At 51.1% G+C, this 27,034-nt stretch overlaps 1 protein-coding gene and 1 non-coding gene across 8 annotated transcripts in view; both read left to right on the forward strand.

The window, feature by feature from the left end:
• The first annotated feature begins 783 nt into the window (after nt 1-783).
• SHF (Src homology 2 domain containing F) overlaps nt 784-27,034 on the forward strand; it is a 37,040-nt gene continuing 10,789 nt past the window's right edge. For 2 of the 7 annotated variants that reach the window (XM_009210085.2, XM_031668758.1), the window contains exons 1-6: nt 10,938-11,437; nt 20,510-20,651; nt 23,376-23,582; nt 25,089-25,229; nt 26,500-26,671; nt 26,816-26,935. In XM_009210085.2, the coding sequence (XP_009208349.1) occupies nt 10,940-11,437; nt 20,510-20,651; nt 23,376-23,582; nt 25,089-25,229; nt 26,500-26,671; nt 26,816-26,935 (1,280 nt within the window). In that variant the 5' untranslated portion in view covers nt 10,938-10,939. Of the gene's footprint in view, nt 1,092-10,930; nt 11,438-20,509; nt 20,652-23,375; nt 23,583-25,088; nt 25,230-26,499; nt 26,672-26,815; nt 26,940-27,034 lie in introns of those variants that run through there. The other 5 variants (XM_021940528.2, XM_031668760.1, XM_031668759.1 and 2 more) reach the window with 5 other exon arrangements.
• On the forward strand, nt 1,182-1,253 carry TRNAH-GUG. The gene has a single exon. It is a non-coding gene; the product is annotated as a tRNA-His (tRNA).

Genomic DNA, 27,034 nt, shown 5'->3' on the forward strand with positions numbered 1-27,034 from the left:
TTCAAGCGATTCTCCTGCTTCAGCTTCCCGAGTAGCTGGGACTACAGGCATCCGCCACCATGCCCGGCTAATTTTTTTGTATTTTTAGTAAAGACGGGGTTTCACCAAAAAGGAAAGGTCTTAATTCCTCTTTATAAGTCTTCTGTCTTCTTTGTAAGTCCCCACCCCAACAACGCCCAAAGGCTCTAGCCTGACAGGTAGTAGGCGCTTCTCAAGGACGTGTAGAGTGAATGAGTGCAATTGAGGAATGGGGAACGACCCTGAAGGAGGGCCAAGAGATGAGCTGGAAAAGGCAGACAAAGTTTCTGCCGTCCAGGGGTGAGGGTGAGGAGGGCCAGAGTGAAAATATTTAAATCGTGTTTAGCAAGATCCCTCCAGCGGCTCTGCACAGGGAAGACTGATGGGAGCGGGTGACACTAGAGAGGCAGATGGTCTCTCTGGAATTCGCTTGTTAAATACCAATGGTACGTTCTGAGTTTAGCAAATAGCCAGTGCCTGCTGTGTACTCGGCAGGTTCTAGGCGCCGTGGGGGCGAGAGCACTGGTGGACAATAATTAAAATAGGACTTAGTCCCTGCTGCCGCCCCGGGACACAGCCTAGGTGGGCACCTGGCATAGCGGGGGCATTCAGGAAGGAGGAGTCAGGGCGGTCAGGGAAGTATGAGAGGCTGGAAGGAAGTGGGTGGTGGGAAGATGGCGAGATGCGTTTGTTGATTTTTTTCTACGTGGAACCCGGTTCTAGGGCGTCCACAATCTCCACAGAGGCGGCATTGGGTCACCGCTGGAGGATGCAGGAGGGAGGACCCGTGAGGAGCGCCCCCTGCAGGCCCGGAACCCTCCACGGGTCGCGGCAAGGGTCTCCGGGGCATACGAAATGGGCATCCCCCAAGGCGAGTCTGAGTTCCACCCAGCCCCATTCCTGGATGCTCACGCGGTCTCCCCTAAACTTCCACTGCGCTCACAGGGAGCCCAGGTCATCACCACCACCGCCCGTGGCTAATGGGCCAAAACAGAGGAAGAAAAGCAACTGGCGGAGTACAACGCGCCTGCGCGTTATCAGACTCAGCGACAGGCTGGAACCCCGTCCCAGAAGTAGGACGTTTCATGACGCGCAAACTGGGAAGGCCTACGACTGTTGAAGAGGGTAATCAGAAGCGGAATTCTACGGGTCCCCGGTAGCTCGCCGTGATCGTATAGTGGTTAGTACTCTGCGTTGTGGCCGCAGCAACCTCGGTTCGAATCCGAGTCACGGCATTGTGGGAACAATGGCACGGCAAGGGGCTCGGCATTTTTTTCCACTGGTTTGTAACATTTTATATAAATGATAATTCACTTTCTTGAACCAATGTTTCTCTCTCCTTTGAAAATTGAGCCACTCTGAGGATCGCCACCTACAGTAACTCTCATATAATCCTCTGATGCAGCTTCAGACCAAGCAGTTATCATCCATTTCTTACCAAATATCGTTCTCTGAATCATTCCACACCAGCAAAACAGCTCCCCCATGACCTTGTGATTTTTTTCTTTTCATGTACCTTTTTTATTAAGTCATAGATTTTTATTTTTATTTATTTATTTATTTATTTTTGAGACAGAATCTCTCCTGTTGCCCAGGCTGGAGTGCAGTGGCGCGATCTTGGTTCACTGCAGCCTCCGCCTCCCGGGTTCAAGCGATTATGCTGCCTCAGCCTCCCAAGTAGCTGGGACTACAGGCGTGTACCACCACTCCCGGATAATTTTTGGTTTTTTTGGTTTTTTAATTTAAAAAAAAATTGTTTTTGAGACGGAGTCTCTGGGCATTTATTTTTAAATAGGGAATACATGCACAAAAGTCTACTAAAAAGTACAGCTCTTCTTCATTTTTCACCCTATCCACCAATTATTTTCAGTTTCCACTATATCTTTCCACAACAGTCCTTGTATGAACACATATTTATATATGCATATACGTATGTGAATGTATTCCTCCTTGCTTTGTGCATAAAAACAATGTGCTCTCGCTTGCCTGCTCTTTTTTTTTTTTTTTCCCTGAGTTGATGCAATGTGAACGGAACATGAGGTTTGTATTGGTAGGCAATCTCCCTTTACTGGGACGAGTTCACATACCCTGAGGGGTGTGAATCTCTACCTATTTCTGGTCCTGTTCCTCTTTTTCCCCCGGCCCTGACTCCAGGCTGGGGAGATGGGGAAACAGTTTGTGTCGGTAAGATAGGGGAAAGGGACTCTTTACTATAAACAATATAAACCTTTGGATGGGAGCCTGGGCTCTGTTAGGAAGCAGCCCTATTTTGATTTCAGGTGGGAAGGGCAGGGAAGCATCTTGAATTTGGAGTAAGATAGAGGAACTTGACTTGGCAGGCCATTTGGAGACTCTCCACTCCCATGTCCCCCTTCTGTTATTATCAGGATCCAACTTTAGGTCACAAACCACTACAGTTAGAAAACTCAAAATTCAAGCTCATTGAAGGACTGGATCTTAACATATGTTTGTGTTCCAAGCACACAGTCTCTCCATAAATATTTGAACAGTGGTTTCTTATGGAGTCCATAATGAGTGAAATGGCCAGGTTTGCTTTTTTTTTAGAGACAGGGTCTTGCTCTGTCACCCAGGCTGGTGTGCAGTGGAGCAATCTTGGCTTACTGCAGCCTCGAACTGGCCTCAAGCAATTCTTCTACCTCAACCTCCCAAAGTGCTAGGATTATAGGTGAGAGTTGCTGCATTTTAAATTGTGTCCTTTCAACGCAGAATCATGTTATTTTCATATCAAATAGAAATAGTCTGTATTTCCACTAAAAAGAAAAGTGTGTGCTCCTATTTTTCTAGTAATTTGTAGCCCTTTTAGGTCTTTCTTTCTTTTTTTTCTTTTACTATCCTTGATAGGGACATGACCGGGAGAAATAGTGCACTTTCCTCTTAACTCTATAGTAAGGAGGGAAGAAAAAAAGAAAGTTGGTAAAAGTAACTGACTTGGGGCTTCGGTGAAATCCTAGGAAGGACCTAGGACAGCCTTTGGAGATGTGGCCTCATCTGAAACCAGTCAGGCTAAGGATTTAGCCTTGAAATATGCACAACTTTAGGAGGTTGAGAGGGGAAACAAGAATGTGGCCTGAGGCTGCTCTGGGCACACTGCCTATGGGGTAGCCCTGTTCTTTAAAGGAGCAGTATCTCTGCTGCTGTATTAAATTTATTTAAATTATTTATATTAAATAACCATTTTAGAATTACAGGCCAGGCACGGTGGCTCATGCCTATAATTTTGGTACTTTGGGAGGCCCAGGCAGGAGGATCATTTGAACTCAAGAGTTTGAGAGCAGCCTGGGCAACAGAGTGACACCTCATCTCTGCAAAAAAATCAAAATATTAGCTGGGCATGGTGGTGCATGCCTGTAAGTCCCAGCTACTGGAGCAGCTGAGGTGGGAGGCGTGCTTGAACCCAGGAAGTTGAGGCTGCAGTAAGCCATGATCACACCACTGCACTCAGCCTGGAAGACAAAGTGACAGCCTGTCTCAAAAATAAAATTAAATTAAAAAGTAAAAAGTCGGCCGGGCGCGGTGGCTCAAGCCTGTAATCCCAGCACTTTGGGAGGCCGAGACGGGCGGATCACGAGGTCAGGAGATCGAGACCATCCTGGCTAACACGGTGAAACCCGTCTCTGCTAAAATACAAAAACAGCCTGGCCGGTGGGGCACCTGTGGTCCCAGCTACTCTCGGGAGGCTGAGACAGAATAAAGCGTGAACCAGGAGGCAGACTTACAGTGAGCTGAGATCCGGCCATGCTTACCTCCAACCTGGTGATAGAGCCGAACTCAGTCTCAAAAAAAAAAAAAATAAAGAAGAAGTCAATTTTAAGGCGAAATCATGCTCAAGCCTGTCCCAGCACTTTGGGAGGCCGAGGCAGGAAGCGGATACAAGGTGGGAGATCGAGAGACCATCCTGGCTAACACGGTGAAACCAGTCTCTACTAAAAATACAAAAACTAGCGAGTGAGGAGTGTGAGCGCCTGTGATCCAGCTACTCAGGGAGGGGCTGAGGCAGAAGAATGGCGTGAGCCAGGGCCAGACTGCAGTGAGCTGAGATCGGCCACTCCAACCTAAAGAGGCACGACCAAGTGAGACTCCGTCTCAAAAGAATCGAATTTTAAAATACCGTTTCCCAACTAAAAGGAGTAAGATTTCTTTCAAGAAATGACTGATTCTAAGACTGCAGCAGGGGAAGTGCAAAGTGATTCTGGAACATCTTGTGTGAGAAAGCACGGAAAAGCTTAAACACTAATGGGACCAAGTCAAAAGGACACAGGAGGCCGGGTGCTGTGGCTCACACTTGTAATCCCAGCACTTTGGGAGGCTGAGGAGGGCGAATCACCTGAGGTCGGGAGTTTGAGACCACCCTAGCCAATATGGTGAAACCCCATCTCTACTAAAAATACAAATATCAGCTGGGTGTGGTGGCAGGCGCCTGTAGTCCCAGCTGGTAAGGAGGCTGAGGCAGGAGAATTGCTTGAATTCGGGATGTGTAGGTTGCAGTGAGCCGAGATTGCGCCACTGCACTCCAGCCTGGGCGACAGAGCAAGACTCCCTCTCAAAAAAACAAAACAAAACAGAAGAAGGACACAGGAACCTCTTGAAAAGGCTCCCAATAGCCAAATTTTGGGTAATTTGGGCATCAAAAAGAATAATAATGTCATAGTAATGGATTATATCATGTTGAATTAAAAAAAAATCACTCCATGGAGAGGGAGGTTGGGGGAGAGGTAAGAAAGCTCTCCTTTACAGAAGAACGCCAGCTAGGAACAGTCAAGCTGGGAACTGTGTCAGGCAATCCTGCCTATCTTTTTTTTTTTTTTTTTGAGACAAAGTCTCACTATGCTGCCCAGGCTGGAGTGCAGTGGCACGATCTCAGCTCACTGCAACCTCCACCTCCCAGGCTCAAGCAATCCTCCCACCTCAGCCTCCTGAGTAGCCGTGACTACAGGCTCATACCACCACACCTGGCTAATTTTTTTTGTTAGAGATGGGGTTTCGCCATGTTGCCTAGACTGGTCTCTAATTCCTGAGCTCAAGCTCTTGAACTCCTGATCTCTTGGCTTGCAAATGACCTTCGCTCCTTTGCTTCTTCTGTCCAAATCCTACCAGTTCAGGGCTACCTCCTGTCCTGCATGAAGCCTGCATAAGGCCGCTCGCCTTGGCCTCCCAAAGTGCTGGGATTATAAGCGTGAGCCACTGCACCTGGCCCCATTTTATTCCTAAATAAGATAGCTACGAAGATTCTAAAAACCAACATACTTTCCTCCAATTTGCCCACGAGGAATTTCCTTGTGGAACTCAACCATCCCTCTGAGGCTTATTATTGAATATTATATGCATTTGAGACAAATGCATATCTGATTGTTTCCTCTGCCCTATTGTTTCACTAAACCAGACTAAGGCATAGGTGACTATTCCTCTCCTCTCCTCTCACATGTATATTGTGTATTCAGTGAAAGGCTAACCAGAGACTTAAAAGAATACAACCATTTGTCTCTCATCTACCTGTGAACTGGAAGCCCCCTCCCTGGCCTCCAGTTGTCCCACCTTTCCAGACCAGACCAATGTACATTTTATACACATTGATTGGGCTGTGACCATCTTGGGCACATGTCCTCAGGACCTCCTGAGGCTGTGTCATGGGTGCATCCTTAACCTTGGCAAAATAAACTTTCTAAATTAGTTGAGACCTGTCTCAGATATTTTGAATTAATAGAATTATAGAATTAGAGAGTCACTATTTTGCAATCCCCAATGTAATAGCAAATGTAAGTATAGATCATCAATGTGGGGGACAAAACCACGGGATAAAATGTTGCTTGAAGAAAACAGATAAAAGATCTCAGAATATCATTCCACAGCTTTCTTTAAATTGTAAAGTGGAGAGATCTGGTGGACTCCAGCTTAATCAAGTGATCAAGCCTAGAATCACCAATAAAGGGACAAATGGGCATTATGGGTCTTCTGGTGTAACACACTAAAAAGTCAACAACATCCCCTACGTAGTGCTCCTTTCAGAAATGTGTAACCTGAATCTAACCATGAAGAAACTATGGAAAAGTCCAGAATGTGGGACATCCTACATGACAATTGGCCCAGATATTTCAAAAGGATAAATGTGATGAAAAACAAAACTAGCAACAAAAGAGTAAGGGACTGTTCAAAATTAAAATAGACTGAAGGAACTTAGCAAACAAATGAAATGGGGAACCTTAATTAAACTGGAATCAGGGCTGGACACAGTGGCTCACACCTGTAATTCTAGCACTGTGGGAGGCCGAGGCAGGCAGATCACCAGGTCAGAAGTTCGAGACCATCCTGGCTAACACGGTGAAACCTTGTCTCTACTAAAAATACAAAACTAAAATTAGCCGGGCATGGTGGCGGGCACCTGTAGTCCCAGCTACTCAGGAGGCTGAGGCAGGAGAATGGCGTGAACCCGGGAGGCGGAGCTTGCAGTGAGTCCAGATTGTGCCATTGCACTCCAGCCTGGGCGACAGAGCAAGATTATCTCAAAATAATAATAAATAAACAAACAAACAAACAAACATCTGGAATCAGGAAAAAAAAAAAACTGTAGGGAGTTTCTCTGAGCCTACTCTGGCTCAGGAGGCTGCCTGAAGGAAAATTTTAAAATGTTTTAAAAACAAACAAACAAACAAAAAACTATAACAGACACTTTCAGGAAAAATCAAAAAATTTAATAAGATTTGTATGATAAACAATAGTATTACATAAATATTAAATTTCCTAAATGTGATAATCATCTTGTAGCCTGATAGAATTCCTTATTTTTAGGCAATGCCTGCCAAAGTATGTAAAACCGAAGTGTCATGATATTTGCAACTTGTACCAAGTGGGTAAGAAAATGAAAGAAAAAGGAGAGGAATACGGCAAATATGCCAAAATTTAAAAAGAGATGAATCTAGCTGAAGGGTAAGTAGGTTTACACTACACTTACTTTTTTTTGTTTTTTTTAATAGAGACAGGATTTCCACCATGTTGCCTAGTCTGGTCTTGAACACCTGAGCTCAAGTGATCCGCCTACCTTGGCCACCCAAAGTGCTGGGATTACAGGCTTCTGCCACTGTGCCCAGCCTCCACTATATTTTCTTTGGGTTTTTCTGTAGGGTTTATAGTTTCCCCAAAAATTTTGGAAGAAAATAAGCCTACATGACAAAAATGGGAAAATTATGATATAATGTTAAGTTAAAAAAGATATAAAATTATGTGTATACCACAATTATAGCTATATAAAACTAAGAATAAGAAAGAGAAATTGTCTTTATCCATTTCAGCATTTGTTAAACCGATGCCATGTGATAGCTCTGCACTTGGTGGTGGGAGCACCCATGCTTCCTTACAGAATCCTGATACTATGGCGAACTGCTTAACACGCAAGAATTTGAATCTAAGCTGGGTGCAGTGGCTCACACCTGTAATCCCAGCACTGTCGGAGGCCCAAGCGGGAGGATCACTTGAAGCCAGGAGTTTGAGACCAGTCAAAGCAACATAGCAAGACCTTTGTTTCTAGAAAATAAAATACAATAAATTAGCCAGGTGTGGTGGTGTGCACCTGTACTTCCAGTGCTTTGGGAGGCCGAGGTGGGAGGATTGTTTGAGGCCAGGAGTTCAAGACCAGTCTGAGCAACGTACTGAGGTCCCATCTTTACAAAAAATTAAAAATTAGTTGGGCGAGGCGGATCACACTCGGGAGGTTGAGGTGGGAGAATCGCTTGAGCCCAGAAGTTCAAGGCTACAGTGAGCTATGATTGTGCCACCGCACTCCAGCCTGGGTAAGAGAGTGAGACCTCATCTCTAAAGGAAAGAAAAGGTAAACAGAATTTGAATCTAGAAAATTCCCCCCAATACTCAGAGGAGCCTTGCTGTGATGGCCTCACCTCTGTATCCTTGGTTCCTTTCAAGCTGCCTGGCCCCATGAGGTGCTAAAACTGCCTGCTTTTAGGAGCTCACACTCTGGTAATGGAGGAAAGTACATTAGCAGATCTTTTAAAACAAGAGTAAGTGTATGGTTTACACAAGTTATTATAATTTTGAAATTATTGTTTAAACCCTACCTTTATGACATCTTTCCTCCTTCCCATCTAATTTTATTCCTACTCTTCCCACCATGAATACTCCCCTTCTTTATGGTGTGCGGGTTCCCACATCTATGCCTTTGTCCAGCTAATGCTGATCTCCTGTCTTGGAATGACCTTTCACTCCTTTGCTTCATCTGTCCAAATCCTATCCAGCTCAGGTCTACGTCCTGTCCTGCATGAAGCCTGCAGACTTGATTGATTTCATTCCTCTGAGCTGTCAAGCAGTTTAACTCATGTCACACCTTCCACTGTGAGCATTTTACAGTTTTCAAACCTTTTTCATATTCATCATCTCCCTTAATCCTCACTCAATGATTATCATGCCCTTTCCAGAGATAATGAAAGCAAGGATCAGTAGCATTGAGTACCTTCCCCAAATACTTGGCTACGGCCCACAACTATTGGATTTCTTATTAGTTACCTATCCATGCCCTCACACCTGGTAACCATGGAAACTCTCTGATATACATTAACTGGACCATTCTTCTATATTTATCATCTCTATGTCCAGCTTTGTTTTGCATCATTAGTCAATTTAACTGCACATTTTAAAAATACGCACGGTATTTTCTCTATTATACTTCATAAAACCAAGTGCAACATCAGATTCTCCAGTATCGCCTACAGTCCAGCTACTTAACATGTAGTCTGGGGCCAGCACCATCTGTATCACCTGGGACCCCACCCCAGCTAGACCTAGAGAGTCAGAATCTGTAACTCGACAAGATCCCCAGGAGATTAGTGTCCACTTTAAAGCTTGAGAAGCACTGTCCTAAATACAAGCAGCACTGTCTGACCAGTGGCACAATCATAGCTTATTGCAGCCTTGAACTTCTGGGTTCAAGCAATTCTCCCACCTCAATCTCCCGGGTACCTGGGACTACAAGTGTGAGCCACCTTGCCCAACTAGAATTTGCACAAAACAGGAATTCAACAAATATTTTGAGACTTGATGCCCTGGGAATCCCAGGACATTCACAGTTTTGCCATTACATCCTTCTTTACACCCCCTGCTTTGAACTACTTTCCTTTGGGGCCTCTTGGCTTTTTGCGCCCTCAAAAGGCAGACATGGCCAGGTGCCCTTAGCTCACACCTGTAATCCCAGCACTTTGGAAGGCCGAGGCGGGTGAATCACTTGTGGCCAGGAGTTCGAGACCAGACTGGCCAACATGGTGAAACTCCGTCTCTACTAAAAATACAAAAAATTAACCAGGTATGGTGACACACGCTTGTAATCCCAGCTACTAGGGAGGCTGAGGTGGGAGGACTTGAACCCGGGAGGTGGAGGTTGCTGTAAACTGAGATCGCGCCACTGTACTCCAGCCATGGAGTGAGACTCTGTCTCAAAAAAAAAAAAAAAAAAAAAGAGGCAGACATGAGCCTAGGAGTGCGGAGACACTGAGGCAGTGGGGGAAAGGGAGTGGGGTAAGGTGAAGTGAGGCAGCTACTTTCCCAGCAGAGCCAAAAGCAAATGTTGATGTTGGCTTCAGGGCTACATTTATGGTGAGGAACTGGCTTTATTTCTTTTCTTTCTTTCTTTCTTTCTTTTTTCTTTTTTCTTTTTTTTTTTTGAGACGGGAGTCTTACTCTGTCGCCCAGGCTGGAGTGCAGTGGCACGATCTGAGCTCACTGCAACCTCTGCCTCGTAGGTTTAAGCGATTATCCTGCCTCAGCCTCCCGAGTAGCTGGGACTATAGGTGCCCGCCACCACGCCCCGCTAATTTTTTTTGTATTTTTAGTAGAGACCGGGTTTCACCGTGTTAGCCAGGATGGTCTCGATCTCCTGATCTCGTGATCCGCCCGCGTCGGCCTCCCAAAGTGTTGGGATTATAGGCGTAAACCACCGCGCCCAGTCGGAAGTGGCTTTATTTCTAAGACAAAAATGCCTAGCACTTGAGCATCCAAGCTTCAAGAGGATAAGGAGTTGGTGACAGACAACACTGGGACTGTTTCTAGACTTGATTTATTGACTTGTCTGTTTCCATTCTGTTATTAATCTGATTGACAATGAAGCCCGGGATGTGGCTGGAAGGGATTTCTGCGTGCGTGCGCATGCTACCGTCAGGGCTGGGTGGGCCCGCTCTGGGCAGGTGCTCCCGTGGGTGGGGGGTGTTTGAGCGAGGGCTGTTTGCGTGTGAGAAGGGCGTGTGTGGAAACGACACGGGAGAAGTGGGCGTCTCTAGGGAGTTGTTTGTATGTGATGTGAGATGTGTTTGCCGGGATTGGGAAGTAACATAGGTTCGGGTATGTGCAGTGCGTAGGGTTGGATGGGAGGAGGTTGTGGGGCTCCCAAGGTAGCACGGGAGGAGGAGGCTTACAGACACATCTTACAGAACAGCCCCTTTTCTTGCCCGCCTAGGTTTTCCCCCTAGATTATAGTTTCCCAGTTGCGAGATCCTGGGAGAGGGAAGAGGAGAGGCGGAAGGCGTCCTAGAGTTAGGAGTCTGGGGGCTCCCCTCTCTGCGTCTCGCACGACCTGGGAGCTGGGGAAAAGAACAGATGGGGATGGATGCGCGCCCCACAAGGGATTGCGTAGCGACACGTGAAGGATTCAACCTCAGTCCAGTAGTTGCATCCTCTGCCCCAGGGCTGCCCACTTCACTTCTTGTGTGCCCACACTGGCTGGAAGCCCGCGTCCGCTGCTCTCAGCTACGCCAGGAGGAAGACCCCGTAAGGGAGCGGAGTCCCGCCTCTCCCTTGTTACTGACGCGCCCCGCCCCCTCCCCGCCCGGCGGAGCCCCGCCCCCCTCCCCACCCCCGCCCCCGCCCCCCACCAGCCGCTGCGCTCCCCTCGCTCAGTCTGGCGGGCCCCATGTTACTGAGCGGAGCTCCTCCGGCGGGCTCCCGGCCGGGGCCGCGGGCCCAGGGGAGCGCTGGGGGCGGCCCAGGGGGGTCCCGCCGGGGCGCCGGGGGTGCGGGAGCCGGCCCAGGAGGGGGCGGCAGCGGCGGAGTAGCCAAGTGGCTCCGGGAGCACCTGGGCTTCCGCGGGGGGGGCGGCGGCGGAGGGGGCAGCAAGCCGGCGCCCCCTGAGCCGGATTACCGTCCCCCTGCGCCCTCTCCGGCCGCGCCCCCCGCGCCGCCTCCGGACATCCTGGCCGCCTACAGGCTGCAGCGGGAGCGCGACTTCGAAGACCCCTACTCCGGGGGGTCGTCCGGCTCCGCCGCCCTCGCCACCCCTGCCGCCCCCGGCCCCACGCCGCCCCCGCGCCACGGCTCTCCCCCACACCGCCTTATTCGGGTCGAGACCCCGGGGCCCCCGGCGCCCCCTGCTGATGAGCGGATCTCCGGACCCCCCGCCAGCAGCGACAGGGTGAGTGCCGCGCCGGGCCGGGATGGCGGGGAGGGGAGGCGGTCAGGGGTCTGGAGGTCGCGAGAGGGACAAAGGTGGCCTGACTCAGGCCCCTCGGTGTTTCAGCGACTGGCAGACGCGAGCCCCTGACCCCGGGGCTCCGAGCCTTCACCCACCTTTGTTCAGGTTCTCAGCCGACTCATCTGAGACGGAAGCCCCAAACTCTGCCCCTCTGCCCCATTCCCTGTAATGGCCCCAGGACTGGTGACCCTCCCCCTCCCGGGCTGGCTCTGCACTTCGCAGCCCCCTCCAGCCTGATCCGTGAGCCTTTTTCTAGCGGGAATTGAGGCGCACCTCCCAACCCCCACTGGTTGATGGCCTTTCTGCCCCTCTGGAAGCAGCAGCTCACTGCCCTTTGATCTCTGACCCTTCCCCCAGGGCATAGCCAGCACAAAGCTCTTCCCTCCTGTTGCCTCTTTGCTTCCTCCTCCTCCTCTTCCTCCTCCTCTTTCTCCAGCCTAAGCATCCTTGCAGGTGCCGAAGCCCCAGAAAGGAGGTGAAGGCGGGTTTCTCCTTGCGGACACAGCACGAACTGGCCTTTGCCCTGTGGGCTGTTGTTCTCAGGAGGCCAAGACAGGCAGCTTACAGTTCTTGCCAAGGGGGCTTCCTGGGGTCCAGGCCCACTCCTTCCTCCTTCCCTTGTCCTATCACGTATGAGGATAGTCAGTGCTCAGGACCTGTTGCCCACATGGGGCTAAGCAGCTGAGCCCATTCCTCCTCTCCTCCTGGCCTCCCTTTCCCCCGGGTCCATTCTGAGGGAGGCTGGAGCTTTTCCTGGGTCTGCAGGCACCAGGATAGGGAGGAGAACAGGACATCCACCATGCCTCAGGGCCCTGCCCTGACTCGGGTCGGCCTTATTCCTCCCTGGCAGAGTGAGAGCTGAAAGCCATTCCAGGCCCCTCAGTTCTGTGATGATGACTCTGTGGGCTGCCTTGGCTCTGTTGTCCTTCTTCACTCGCCCCGGGAGCTCAGTTCTGGGGCCTACCCGCCGCTCCTCAGCAGAGAACATTTGTATTTGATTGGAGTGCAGAGTTGCTTTCCGAATCTGTTGGCTCCAAGACTGAGGCTTTTTAGCTGAGAGAGCGCCGTTCCGCCACATTTCCTGGATGAGAGGGATCTGTCAGGGCCAGAGCAGAAGCCTCAGGAATGCAAATTCTTTTTCCCCTAGTTTTTGCTATGGGGCATGGCTGCCCATCCCGGGCCAGGATACTTGTTCTGCAGAGGAAGGTTCAAGGGCACTTCTCCCAGGCTGTGCTTGTCTGCTTCTTGTCCCCCACTATTGTGTGATGTGATGGAGGTGGTGACAGTGAGGCAGAGAGAGGGGGAGGCCCTGTTCTTCCCACTGACCAGTCAGTCTCCTCCTCTCTAACCACTGCCTGTTTGGCACAGGCAACATGGGCCTGAGCTGTCTTTGGCCTTTCTCCTCTCTACAGTGGCTTGGATGACCTAACAGGCTGCCCACCAAGCCATGGGCTCCTCCAGGACACGGACCATGTCTTCTTGTGTCTCCCAAGTGCCTGACACAATGCTTGACATAAAGAAGGGTGCATAAATATATCCTGAATGGGGACTGTCCATTATCAGGGTGGCCTGAGGGTCAGGGACTCCCCTAGCCGCAGCTTCCCTTGCACATTTTCCCAGACACCCCCAAGGAAGGGGCTGTACCCACACAGTTCCATGCAGCGACTCACAGACTCTTCTTGCCAAGGGCCTCCATGCCTCAGCTTGGGTCAGCCCTGTGATCTGTGTGCTTTTCAGACTTAGGGGCCAAGAGATGTCTGACTCCTTTGTCAGCTACAGGGACAGGAATGAAATCCAGCAGGCTCTCCCAGGAGCCATACAATCTGTGGTTTCTTTAATGGGTGTGATGAGAAAGACCCAGGATGCCATGTGAGTTGGCCCGGGGCAGGGATGCTGTATCTCTATGGGCCCTGACCTGGGGCCTCCCACCATTTAGAGAGAGCAGCTCCCCACCCATTTAGGAGCAGAGTTTGGGGTCTGAGTCTTCCCCTAGGAAAAGCTCAGACAAGGTTCCTGAGTCCCTTACCCTAAACCTAAGAGATGCTGCTCCTGGATGTGAGCTGGCGCATGCCCCTGTGGCCCAGTGGAGCTGGTGTTTATGTACTATGTGGCCGCTTTCTCACTGTTTTCTGTTCCTCATTCTCTCAGGCCTCCTGGCTTGCTTTGAGGTCTCCTCCTCACATGACATGAGGCCTGGGAACAGGGATGTGCTTTGTGCTGGCCTATTCTCTCCTCTGGAACCCAGTGGCTGGGGCTGGGGGAGTCAGAACCCTCTGAGAAGGGATGGGTCATGAGATTTGATGGAATGGGTGGAGGTGTTTCTATGACAAGCCAGAGGGATTGAGCAGAAACCCAGTTAGTATGGGGACAGGAGAGAACCAGGTCCTGGGCAGTACCCTGAGAGGCCCAGGGGGGCTCAGGACCATTAGCCTTCTCTCCACGCGGGGTTCTGGCTGCCGGCCCATCCTGGGACCCACTGCTGTAGTTGGCAGGGGTGCAGGGGTGGCCATCTGGGCAGGCCTAGCAGGGCAGGTGTGGGAGCAGCAGGAGCCGCGCCCTGCAACGGGCAGGCAGGGCCTTGCCATCTGGCCAGAGGAAGAGCTTCTTCATGATGCTGGGCCCTTGTCTGGCCCCCAGGCCATGCTCTGGCAGGGGGGCTAGAGAGCTGGGCCTTCCCTTGCTTTGCTCCCTTTTCTCAGACCTTCAGCAGGAAAAACCTGGTGTAATTAGGGAAGGGGATGGATATGGAAACAGGGCTCTGATTGGACGAAGCTCTGAGCTGTCTGTGACCATCTGTGCGGTGTGTCCTTTGCCTCCCTCATGCCAAGATACATGTTTGGGGCTGGGTGGGGAGGTAACATGGACAATAAGACAGTCAGGCACCCTGGATTAAAACCAGGGCTCTTCTTAGTTCATGGAGAGGTTCCTGGGCTTCATGAACCTCCAGAAATTGTGTGCAGATATTTCCTATTTTTCTGGGGAAAGGTATAGCTCTTAGATTCTCATAGGGGTTCACAAGCCCCAAAATGTTAAGAACTTAAAAAAATAGTTGTATCTCACAGATGATATCCACAGGACTTGGATCCTCCAGGCACAGATTTGGAAAGGAGGAAACAGACAGAGGTAGGAAGAGTTAAGTGAGGGATACAGTGAGGGCATCTGAAGTTGAACAAGACATTCCTGCCCTGAGGTTAGGAGGATTGATCGGGGCTGCCAGTCAGTGTAGGACCATCCCTTAGCCAGTGTTCATTAAGTGTATGTCATTAGGTGCTGAAAGGGACACAGCACCTGGAAGACCTGGTGCTTGCTTTTTTGGAGTTTGTTTGCTTGTTTGTTTTACTGTTCCTTCTTAGGACTTCCACAGAGTCTGTAGGTCCGATCTGCTTATCTTGCAGATGGAGATAGAGGGAGGAGGAGAGTCTGGGGAAGGAAGGGAGGAGAAGGGAGGAGTCCAGGTGAAGGAACTTTTGTAGACTAGTTAAATCTCTTAAACCTCACAGGCTGGCCATCTGTGCTGCCATTGCTGCTTTGAGGATGGCTGAGGCCTGCAGCTACTGGGGGACTGGATGGCAGGCCTGACCACTCCACCCAGTGCCGTCACCCCACACTGCGGCACCAACTCTGTCTGGAAGACATCTGTGCTTCTTACCTTGGCTAGTGAATGACTCAGTGACAACTCAGCTCTGGCGCTTTGCCTGTTGGGAGCTGGGAACCTGAGGACCATGGATGGGAGCTGCTGGCTAGGCTGAGCAAGCCCTGGCTGGGGCCCAGGGCTTGAAGGGGTACCTGCTGCCCACTCCATTAGCCCTCACCACAGAATCAACATATTATGTGAGAGCAAAAGTGGGGCCCAAACCCTGCATGTGGTGGGCCTGTGGGTGCCCCCAGAGCCTGGTGCCTAGCCTTAGGGCTTCACAACTTGGAGCTTATTTTGTGTCTATCACTGTGGGCCTCCTCCAGAAGGACTCAGAAATTTGGTCTTTTTGTCTTTAATAATATGGTGGCTGACATTTACTAAGCAGTTCCCTTGTGCCTGGTACCATTTTGAAGCAGCTGACATGTGTTAGACCAGTTGATCCTGAAAACAATCCTGTGAGGAAGATTCTACTACTATCCCCAGGTTACAAATGGGGAAACCAGAGCACAGGATGCTGAGTCACACTTGCACAGTTTCTCAGCCAGCAGGTAGTAGAGTGAGCCCAATGCCTGGACCCTCAGCACCTACCACCAGGTGCCTGGCAGAGAGGAGGTATTCACTAAGCATTTGCTAACGAACAAGAGGAAGCAGACTCTTAGGGAAGGAATGAGGGGTGTGTTCTGTACTGAGTTTACCACTTCCTGAATGCTGGGGACCACCACTTGCTCCCCAGTCCTAAGGTGGCACCAGACATACCCAAGGGTCTTATGAGGGTTGGTAGGATCGACTGCATGTCTGTAATGTGTGACTGTTTTATAAACAAGGCATTGTTCTTGTAATTAGAAAAGGGAAAGACATTTGTTTTATGTCAAGGGATTTCTCAGATAAAATAGGAGAAGGACATTGCAATAAGCAGGAACCATGGGTATAAAAAGTTTGATCTCGAGGAAGGTAAGTAATGTACCATTACTTCCCAAACTGTAACGGGTTAATAGATTTTCAGTGACAAAGGGCTTCCATGGTTAAATATTTTTGAGAAATTACAGGATTAAACAAAATTAGACTGATTTCTTTGCTGCAGGACTCCTTAGATTTAAAGTGTATTTTAAATCTACAAATAGAGGAGAGAAGATGCTGCATTTCCCAAATGTTTGGAAAATCTGTAGTAAGACACTACAAGTCAGGAAGCCAGGGTCCCTGTCTTGTCTCTGCTGCTGACAAGCTGCATACCCTGGACAAACACCTAAACTCTGAGGCCTTAATACCTGAATGTAAAAGATTATCCTCAGAGCTAACATTTGTTCAGCACTGACTCCATGCCAGCCTCTGGGCTAAGAACTTTTGCAAATTAATTTTCCTCTTCCCAACCCTATGATATGGGTACTATTACCATCCTTTTTCTACAGATAAAAAGACAGAGGTCTACAGATAAAAAGAGGTTTCCAGACACTCAGTGTAAGCTAAAGAAATAGAGGAGGGGGCAGTAGTAGACTTTGGGGACCTTGCAGAGCAAGGCGCGCATTGTAACGCGTGCCCCTCTTGCTCCTCCTAGATCCACACCCCCCTGGAGCCCCGTGGTGGGGGTCAAGAATGTGTTGCTTGGCCCAGTTGCAGAGTGGAAGAGGAACCAGATGGCGGGCCTGCTAGCTACCACAGGAGAGGCTTGAGCAGGAAGGAGATTCAAAGTATGACAGCTGCTCTGGGAGGGGCACTGCCCAGTTGGAACAGACACAATAGCAGAGTCCTGGAGACACCCTGCCGGGTGGCAGGAAGGAGAGGGATGGGATCCTCTGGGTAGTAGATACTTTACCTACTAGTTTGGCAATCTTTCAGCATTTCAGCAGCATTCTGGCTATATCAGAGAGTGTGCCTAAATACCAGCCGTGGTTTTAGGTGTCTTCCCCAAAGGTCCTTTGCGGACAATTCCTCCCTTTGGCCTTTGCGCCACAGTCTTTGATTTCTATTCAGATGTAGATCTGCTGAGAGCCTGATCCTGCAGCCATTAGAGGTCAAGGTGAATAGGGATCTGAAAGGTGATGTCACTCCAGAGAATGGAGTCTGGAGAGGACACCTGTTGAGCGTCCCTTAGTATACATTGAGTATCTACTGTGTGCTAGCCCTGAGATTGATGCAGGATACAGTAGTGAGCACGTCAGAGTGAGGCAAAGGGACCATAAACAAAACAACAAATTAGGGTAGGTCAAAGGGGTCGGAAGCCTATAGGGGCAGCTTCCTCCACTGAGCAGTTTATCCTGGGGACCTAGAAGCCACAGGAAAGCAGGCCTGGGTTCTGTCCGGGATCTTCTGTGCCCAGGGTGGGTACCTGTCCTGCCATCCTTCCCAACTGGCATCTCTGCTGCTGCTCCTGACTCCCAGCCCTGTGGGCGGCTCCTTTGGGCATCCCAGCCCAGGGTGTGGGGCCGGGGCTTCCTGGAGCTGGGTGTGGAGCCAGGAATGGAACAGAGGAGCCATTGAGCTGCCCACAGAGTTGCCACCGGGGCGCCCACGGGCACTGCAGGCTAGAGCTGAGGAGGCCCACGCCAGCCTGGGAGGGGTCGCGGCTCTGGGCATGGGCCCAGGACTTGGGTAAGAAGGGTGCTGCCTGCAGGCTTGGTGAGGGAGAGGCTGGAGGGGCTCTATGGAGTGGAGGAGCAGGGGTGGGGGGAATATCGGGGGCTTGGACCAGCTACTTCTGCCGGCCAAGCAGCTTCTGATGACACAGCTTCGCTTGGAAAGACTGTCCCCTCATATGACCCCACCCAATCCAGATTTATGCTTCCTCTGCTGAGTGAACAAGGAAAAGTACTTCCTTTGTCCATTCTTCCTGTTTTATGTGAATGGAGTTAACACATATTTACGGAGAGCTTTCAGGAATTTGACAGTAAACATGGTTCCTGCCCTCAGGAAGCTCACAGTCTGCAGGAAGACATGGAACAAAACAAATATTTACCATGCAGTGTGATAATAGCCCAGCACAGAGACACCTAACAGGCCTGGGGGAGTATCGAAAGGCTTTCTAAAGAAATAATCTATAAGAGTTAGCTCTTGAGGAGGAAGGAGAAAGCGATCCAGGCAGAGGGAAAGCCTTTGAAGTAGAAAGAACATGCAGCTTTCTGGTAACAAAGTGATCCAAGGTGAGTAGAGAGAAACTAAAGAGGAAAGTGGAAGCTTTCAAATCTCTTTAACTACAGACTTTTTCCTGAAGCACTGGAGAGACGTCGCAGGGTTTAAGGATAATGTGTTGGTTGATTCAGACACTGTTGAGCGGCTGCCACAAGAGTGTGATGCTGGCTGCCGACCGACAGAATTACCGAAGGTGGGCTGACCACAGAGCCCCCTTGGTCAAAGGGTGGGGCTGTGGGTGCCAGTTGGCCTGGAAGGAAGCAGCTTGGGTGGGTAGGGGTGAGTGGATTTATTTTCTCTACTTCCTGGTGGAAGCAGGACTAGGGGTGAAGGCCTCCAAGGGGAGATAGGTGATAATCAAGGAGAAACATTTGTCTAGTGCCTACTGTATGTCAGGTGCTTACTGGAGTTGGAAAGACAAAAATGACAGAGTTCCAGGTATGGATAGCCCGGTGGTGGTAATGGGATGATCTGAGATGGTGGTTATCCCACAAGCAGGCAGAGATGCAAGGGAGGTGGTAAAGTAGCTGAGGGCATGAATAGAACAAGGTGGGAGCTGAAGAGCCCAGATGAGATGGTAGGAGCCGTTGGGAGGTGCCTCCGAGGGAATAGCGGGGTCGAAGGAACGTGCAGAAGGGGTCTCCGAGGCGGAGAGTCTCCTTTCTTCATCTCTGCCTTGCTAGCGGTCACCATTCCCAGTTCCTGTAACCCAGAGCAGGCCAGTCACCCCACGGCCTCCCAGCCCAGCTGGCTCCTACAGCCCTGATCTGGCTCAGAATCAAAGCCTAGACTGAGATTTAAGGAAAGGCAAGAGTGGCCTCTCCCCATGCCACAGGCCCTGGAGCCACCTCCTGTCATCGCCTGTCAACCCACTGGTGCAGTGCTCCCGGGGTGCTGGCAGCCTTGGGTGAACTGGGCTCAGTCTCTGCCTCAGCCAGCGCCCCATCAGGAGAAGCCCAAGCCCAGTTTGGAGAAAGGTTCTATTGTCCTCAGCTGCGCCCCGCCCCGAGCACCTTGAGCGCCTCTTCGGAGTGTGTGGTTTGCAGTTCACTCTGCGTTGAATGACAGCAGGCATAGAGGAGTGTCCGTGAGCCACTTGTGTGGGAGAAAGGGGCAGCGTGGGAAGTGAAGGGCCAAAGGGAAGCCTTTCCTGTCCCTGCCCTCCAGGACCCACAGGGACTTCAGCACAACTTCAGGACTGCCCCAAAGCTGACTCCATCCAGCATTCTCTCTCCCAGGACAGCCAAGATGCCCCCTGGTGGCAGGTTGGCAGCCTTTTGCACAAAGGGCATGGGTTCCAATTCAACTTATGTAGAATGGTCCTGGACATGTTCCCTAACTTCCCTGAGCCTCTGACTCCTTAAAATGGGGACAGTAATACCCACATAACAGGGGTTGTGAGGATCCATCAGCAGAACTGAAAAAGTGAGTACTCAACCTTCCCTTCCTTGATGATGAGCAGCTGTTTATTCGTTCACCACCTGGAAGTGCCCTCGTAAGCATGGACCATGCTAATCTCTGAGTTGTCTGCCTGTTCTTTGCTTGCTCTTTGAACTCTTCCAACACCTTTGTAACTGTTTCTCTGAAGTAATTCCCTTTGTTGAACCACCTGGTGTAGGCTCTGGTCCTGCTTGGACCCTGACTTGAGGCAGGACCTGAGGCCCATTAGCCTCCTTCTGGCCATTTAGCCTAGGAGATGGCCTAGAGGCACAAAATTAGTGGAAAAGATGTACCACTTGGGGCCGGGCATGGTGGCTTATGCCTGTAACCCCAGCACTTTGGGAGGCCGAGGCGGGCAGATCACGAGGTCAAGAGATCGAGACCATCCTGGCCAACATGGTGAAACCCCATCTCTACTAAAAATACAAAAATTAGCTGGGCTCAGTGGCACGCACCTGTAGTCACAGCTACTCGGGAGGCTGAGGTAGGAGAATGGCGTGAACCCAGGAGGTGGAGGTTGCAGTGAGCCGAGATCACGCCACTGCACTCCAGCCTGGCAACAGAGCAAGACTCCGTCTCAAAAAAAAAAAAAAAAAGATGTACCACTTGGTTGGCGGCCTAGTTGGGAAGGCCTGCAAAGGAAGAGCCAGAGCTTGTCCCCATCCAAGCTCAGAGCCTGTCCTTGAGTACCTGGGGGTCTGGATTGAAGGCAGCCTACTTGGGACTCTTGCTCCCATGGACAGAGTATCTTGGGAGAAGCAGAGTTGCCTCTCCTCTCCCTGAAGCCCAGTGTCTTCACTCTCCTCCCACAGCTAGCAATCCTAGAAGACTATGCGGACCCGTTTGATGTTCAGGAGACTGGTGAAGGTTCAGCAGGAGCTTCAGGAGCCCCAGAGAAGGTCCCTGAAAATGATGGCTACATGGAGCCCTATGAGGCTCAAAAGATGATGGCCGGTGAGTGACAGGGGCAGGGGAGGTGCTCCCTGAGGCCTGGGCTCTGCAGAACAGGCTTTGTGACTCACAAGTCTAAGGACTGATTCTTTGGTCCCTGGCAAATATGGAGAAAGTCTTTTCCAGGTCCTTGGGGAGGATGGTCACTGCCTTTCAGAGTCATTTTGGAGAAGCAGCTGTAACCTACGAGACCTGAAGTGGTACAGGAGGCCACGCAACTGAAGTGCAGATAGAAGCATTCAAGATAGGAAGGAAAAGATAGTGGCGAGGGCTGGGAGGATCAGTGATCCCAAAAAGAGAACCACTAGCCTTGGGAGGGGGGATGAGTTTGAAACGAAACATCTTCATGGCAGTTGGAGAAAGATGACTGGAAATGTAGTTACAGTGGGTGTCATGAGCCTGGGCAAGTAGTCCAAAGAGTGAGGCTAGGGAGAAATGAGTAGACGTGGTCTTGGGAACAGAGGCTGAGAGAGAGTCCAGGGGAAAGAGATCAAATAGGGGTGATCAGAGAGGACAGGGTGGGTCTGTCCAAGCCACAGCCCTGAGGCAGGGTGAGAGGAAGTTTGTTCAGGGGCAAATGATGTTAGCGCTGGGTGTGCATGGGAACCTAGATGAGAGAGTCCGAGACGGGCAGGGCAGTGCTTCGTAGGCTGGAATGAGGTATCTGGACTTGCTTCAAAACGGGGAGTGGAGCCATAATGAATTCTTGAGCAAGAGAGGAACAGGACGAAAATGTCAGCTTTATTACTGATAAAGTTGATTAGAGAACATTACTTATGTTCACCACAATGGGCCTATGTGTCACCGCAATGGGCTTCTTAATACTTCACCACAGAATTAAACTTGCCCACTCAGGCTTGGGCAACTCAGTAGGCCTAGTGGGGGAACCCTGCAAAGGAAGAGCCAGAGCTTGTCCCCATCCAAGCTCAGAGCCTGCTCTTCGGTACCTGGGGCTCGGGGTCAAAGACACACAGGAGCAGGCCACTGACTGCATGAACCAGAATGTTCTTTCTCTTCAAGAGCAGGAGAGCGTGCATTCACTGACCAATACAATAAACTGCTCTTCCTACTTGGGAGAGGTGGTAAGGGAGGCAGAGAGTGGTCAAGAATATCCCAGGAATATTATTCCATGGAGCCCTTCGAAACATGAGCCTGCAGAATGCAGGTTCACCCTAGCAGTAACCTACACACGGAAAGATGAGGGTGAAGGTCACTGGGTATTGGCAAAGAACAGATGGGATTTGAAGAATGAAGGAGGGCCAGGTCCAAGGAGAACAGTGTAGTAGATGGAAATGGAGAAAGTGAGAAGCTTACTACCCCATTTAGGTCAGAGGGTGTGGACCCCAGGAAGCCCCCACAAAACCCCCATGAATGCCCTGAAATTATATGTGAAAATATAGGAGCACATTTTTCTGGGGAGTAGCTCCATAGCTTTTATCATATTTTCACTGGGGTCAGTGATCCCAGTAAGAGAACTACTAGCTTTGGAGAAGGTGGTCAGTTTGAAACGATGGTATGTCAAAGCAAAAGGTCTTTATGGCAATGGACACAAATGACTGGAAATACAGATGCAGCAAGTGCCATGAGGCTGGGCGTATATTTCAAGGAATTAGGATAGGGAGAGATACATAAGACCTGGTCTTGGGGAACAGAGGCCAAGAGAGGATCTAGGGAGAGGCCAGCTGGGGGTGATCAGAAAGAAAGTATTTGCCAGGTCCTTGGTGAGGATGGTCACTGCCTTTCCAATAGTCACTTTGGAGAAGCAGATGTGACTTGTGTGACTTGAAGTGGTACAGGAAGCCACACAACTGAAGGTCAGATATTAGCATTCAAGATAGTCAGGAAGGACAAAATAATGGTGGGGCTGGGTCAGTGATCCCAAAAAGAACCAGTTAGCTTTGGAGAAGGTGATGTGTTTGAAACCATGGAATGTCAAAGTGAGAGGTCTTTATGATGATGAATGTACCTTGTCGAAGGGAAAGTTTCAAGGCGGGGGCGGTCCACAGTGTCTGTGCAGCAAAGAATAATTCTGTGATTGTGAAATGATATCATTTGCGGGCCGGGCGCAGTGGCTCACGCCTGTAATCCCAGCACTTTGGGAGGCCAAGGCAGGCGGATCACCTGAGGTCAGGAGTTCAAGACCAGCCTGGCCAACATGGTGAAACCCCCGTCTCTACAAAAATTAGCCAGGCATGATGGTAGGTGCCTGTAATCCCAGCTACTCGGGAGGCTGAGATGGGAGAATCGCTTGAACCTGGGAGGCGGAGGTTGTAGTGAGCTGAGATCGTGCCATGGCACTTCAGCCTTGGTGACAGAGCAAGAGTCTGTCTCAAAAAAAATAAAATAAAATAAAAAGGAATGATATAATTTGAGACAGAAGGAAACAAATGGAACTTGGCATCAGGGAGGAAGTGGACAACGGGAGGATTGTGCCTCAGTTTCCTAAACTCATAAATTTTACCCAGCCCTCACTGACTGTCGCAGGATCCTTTTCCTGTCTTTTACTCTGGTGCCCACCCGCCCTTGCCTTCATTGGCCCTTGCTTTTAGTGACCCGAAGTGTTCTGAGTTTGAGGAACCCAGGATGTGTAGTTGCTGAGCTCCCCTCAGAGCCAGGGCATCTTCTCTGAAGGAGGCCTGGCTTGTTGCTGAGAAGCATTGTAGGAGGAGGGGAGCCAGAAAGCCAAGGCTGAGCCCTCACCTCTCCCTTTCTGCCCTGCCCTGGCAGAGATCCGGGGCTCCAAGGAGACAGCAACTCAGCCCTTGCCTCTGTATGACACACCCTATGAGCCAGAGGAGGATGGGGCCACCCCGGAAGGTGAGGGGGCCCCCTGGCCCCGGGAGTCCCGCCTGCCAGAGGATGATGAGAGGCCCCCCGAGGAGTATGACCAGCCCTGGGAGTGGAAGAAGGAGCGGATTTCCAAAGCCTTTGCAGGTGAGTCCTGTTGGAGAGGGCAGGTCAGCCGGGGCCTCTGAGCAGCTTTCCAGGCTCAAGAGAATGGAAGGAGTGGACCCTAGGAGCCCAGGGAGGCCCAGGATCAGGACTCTAGGGAAATGTAGTTGAGTTCTGTACTGCAGGGGGTGGGGTTGGCAGTGTGGACACAGCGCTGTGTTTAGGGTCAAGGAATGGGTACAGGAGAAGGATGAAGGTATTGCCCTGCTTCACCACCTCTTGGAAGCTAAGAGGCTTAGACTACTTCTATCTTTTGGGGACTAGGTATATTTAAAAATAAATTCCAAAACAAACTTATGAAACTCGTGACATGTGTTAAAATACTTACATTTAACGAAAGAAGGCACTTACTTCAAACAATGAAGACAGCTATGGGTGTAACCTGAATTCTAGGGCTCTGCCTCCCAGTGGTAGGCCCTGGCAGACCAGGGGTGTCTGGCCCCAAGGAGATTTCTGAGGAGCAGAGTGAGGCTATGAGAAATCCCTTGATTGTCAGATGAAGATCAGGTTTCTTTTGTTGCAGCCACACCACTGTCCATCCCAAGTCCAAGCCCACCATGGAAAAGTTCATGTTAGCTGTCTGAGGTGGGTGGAGCAAGAGCCCGGAGCAGGGAGAGGGCTTTTGCTCCTGGGTCCTTGATTCAGGGAGAACATAAAGGGCTCAAATGTCATTCGACTTCACTCCTGCCCGCATATGCCCCTCTGCCCTGCTTGGGCAAGGGGCTCATCCTGGAGCTGGACCCAGCCCTCCTCTGCCCTCCCCACCCTGACAGCCAGACTGGAAAACCACAGGATTCTAATACTCTTCCTGTAAAGCACACACCATTGAGGACGGGCCGTTTATCTCCAGAAGTCTCCTTGGAGAATCAATACTGTTTGGATTGCTTAATGGGAAAATCTATGCTCGTCATTAGGAAACCTCGTTAGCAGTCCAGCAGCCGGAGTGGCATCACTCTTCTCAAGATGGGGGGTGGGCATTAAATTTCAGTAAAACATCTGCCCCCAAGTCTCAGTAATCCTGACAACCTGAGGCGAGGCTGGCTTTCTCGCTGCCTGCGAGTTCCCAGGCTGTGGGGAAAAGGAGAAAGGGAGGCAAGGCTGTGGGCGCCAGGAGGCTATGGGAACCCGGAGGTGGTGCTGGTCACTCCTAGTCCTGCATTTCCTTTGTTCCTGGTATCTGTGGGCCCTGGAGGCTTGTAAGAGGTCAAATGAAGGGGACCCACGAGCTGGCAGAGCAAGACCCTGCATCCTGCTGCTTGCCACCCGAGCTTCCCACCCTCTGACCAGGCCAGCCTGGTGTGGTCAGTGTTGGCTCCGCCCAGTCCTTGAGTCCCTCCCCAAAAGCTGACCTGCCTCTGCCTCTGCCCCTCCCCCTCCTCCTTTCTAGGCTGTCCTGTGTCCTGGCTCTGGGTTTTGGTGTCTCAACCTTTACCTCTTTCTGTCTCTGTCACTGTCTGTCTCTCTTCTCACTTCTGCTGCTGGCTCCAGTTGACATTAAGGTCATCAAAGACCTACCTTGGCCTCCACCTGTGGGACAGCTGGACAGCAGCCCCTCCCTGCCTGATGGGGACAGGGACATCTCCGGTCCAGCCTCACCCCTCCCTGAGCCCAGCCTGGAGGACAGCAGCGGTGGGTCCTGGGGGGCTTCTGGCCAGGGTGACAGGTCCTCACCCCTCCAGGCCCTGCGGGTTGGGTTGGAGGAGTTGAGAGGTGGGGCAGGGTTTGGAGACCCCAGGAAGAATCTCATTTGGGAATAAGAAGAAAGAGACAAAATGCACGTTCCTCCCTTCCCCATAGCTGTGGGATGGTGTCTCCTACAGGGAGGCCCCTTTCTAATGTGTTCCTCACCACGCTACAAAAATCCACCATTTAAAATTCACTTTGGGGGGAGCTTTGCTTGGCCAGATCCTTCAGCAATGCAAATATTCCTGAGGTGGGGGTGGGACAGGCACAGGAAGTGTGGAACTCCTTGGCACAAAGGAGCAGATCTGACCCTTGCATCTGGTGGCTGAAAGACAATAAGGGCTTCAAAGGGCTACAGGGAGAGAAAAAGAGCCCAAATGAGGAGAAAGAACGCACTTAATTTTTCCTCTATGTTCAGTTCTGTCCAGAGTGGGCACCCAAGGGTGTGTGTGCAGAGGCATGAGCATCTGGTTGTACATTTGTGCCTGAATATTGTATTTTAAAATATGGGATGAAGGAGGGTGTCTATCTATACGTGCATGTGTGCATGTGTGCCTGTGTGCCTGTGTCCAGGGGACCCATGGGGGCTCAGCCTTTCCTTATGTAGGCTCAGCTATCAGGCTGCCCTGGTCTGGGAGGGCAGAGGTGCTGCCTCTGGGCCTCTGTGGGTTGGGGAAGGGAGCCAGTGGGCAGCAACGTGGGGGGTGGGGGAGGGGCGAGCCGGCTGGTGGCTTTGGGCGGGATTAGCCTGTCAGGATGGCACCAAGGGGAATCAGATAATTGTTCTCAGATCGATAAGTCATTTCTACAGAATGGCTTGGCAGGGTGATTTGGAGAACGGTAATGAACTCTGAGGAGGAGAAAGAAACAATATTATCAGCGCTGAAGCCACCCTGAGAGGATGGACTGGGGGAAGGCAGTCAGCTGCTCTGGAGGGAGAAGTGTGCATGGTTTCTCGGGTTGCTCCTCTGCCCTCTCCTCCCACAGTGTGGAGACTGCGAGGCCCTGTGGCACAGAAGGCCCACCCCCACCAGGGGATGGATCCAAGATTATGTCCCCAGAGCCAGTCAGGCCCTTGAGCATGGGCTGCCCTCCTAGAACATTCCTTTGATCATTTCGGGGCTGGAAGAAGTAGGGATTGGGCACTGGCTATTTAGTAGGGACCTCTGAGGACCTCTAGGGTCCTTAGAGTCCATGACTGATATGTTCCCCACAGCCCAGTTTGAAGGATCGGAGAAGAGCTGCCTATCACCTGGCCGGGAGGAGAAGGGGCGGCTACCTCCCCGACTCTCTGCAGGGAACCCCAAGTCAGCCAAGCCCCTAAGCGTGGAGCCCAGCAGCCCCCTGGGGGAGTGGACAGATCCAGCACTGCCTCTGGAAAACCAGGTGTGAGTGTCTGTGTCCAGCTGGGGACTCCCTCTCCGCTCCTCCCCTCCTGGCACTGGCTTCCCTACAGGGAACACCCACAATGGGTGGGCCTGGACGGCGAGGGACCCAGCAGAGATGCCCCCCTTCCTCTCTCTCATCCTTAGCTGGTATCACGGGGCCATCAGCCGAACCGACGCCGAGAACCTGCTCCGGCTGTGCAAAGAGGCCAGCTACCTGGTACGCAACAGTGAGACCAGCAAGAATGACTTCTCCCTGTCTCTCAAGTGAGTGGGGACGGTTGTGGGTGCAGGGACAGCCAGCAGGGTGGAAGGGGACTCCAGTATTCCCCTTATGCCCGCCAAGCTGGGGAGGTCCCCATCCCC

Source organism: Papio anubis, chromosome 7, assembly GCF_008728515.1.
Source record: "Papio anubis isolate 15944 chromosome 7, Panubis1.0, whole genome shotgun sequence".
Classification (NCBI taxonomy): domain Eukaryota; kingdom Metazoa; phylum Chordata; class Mammalia; order Primates; family Cercopithecidae; genus Papio; species Papio anubis.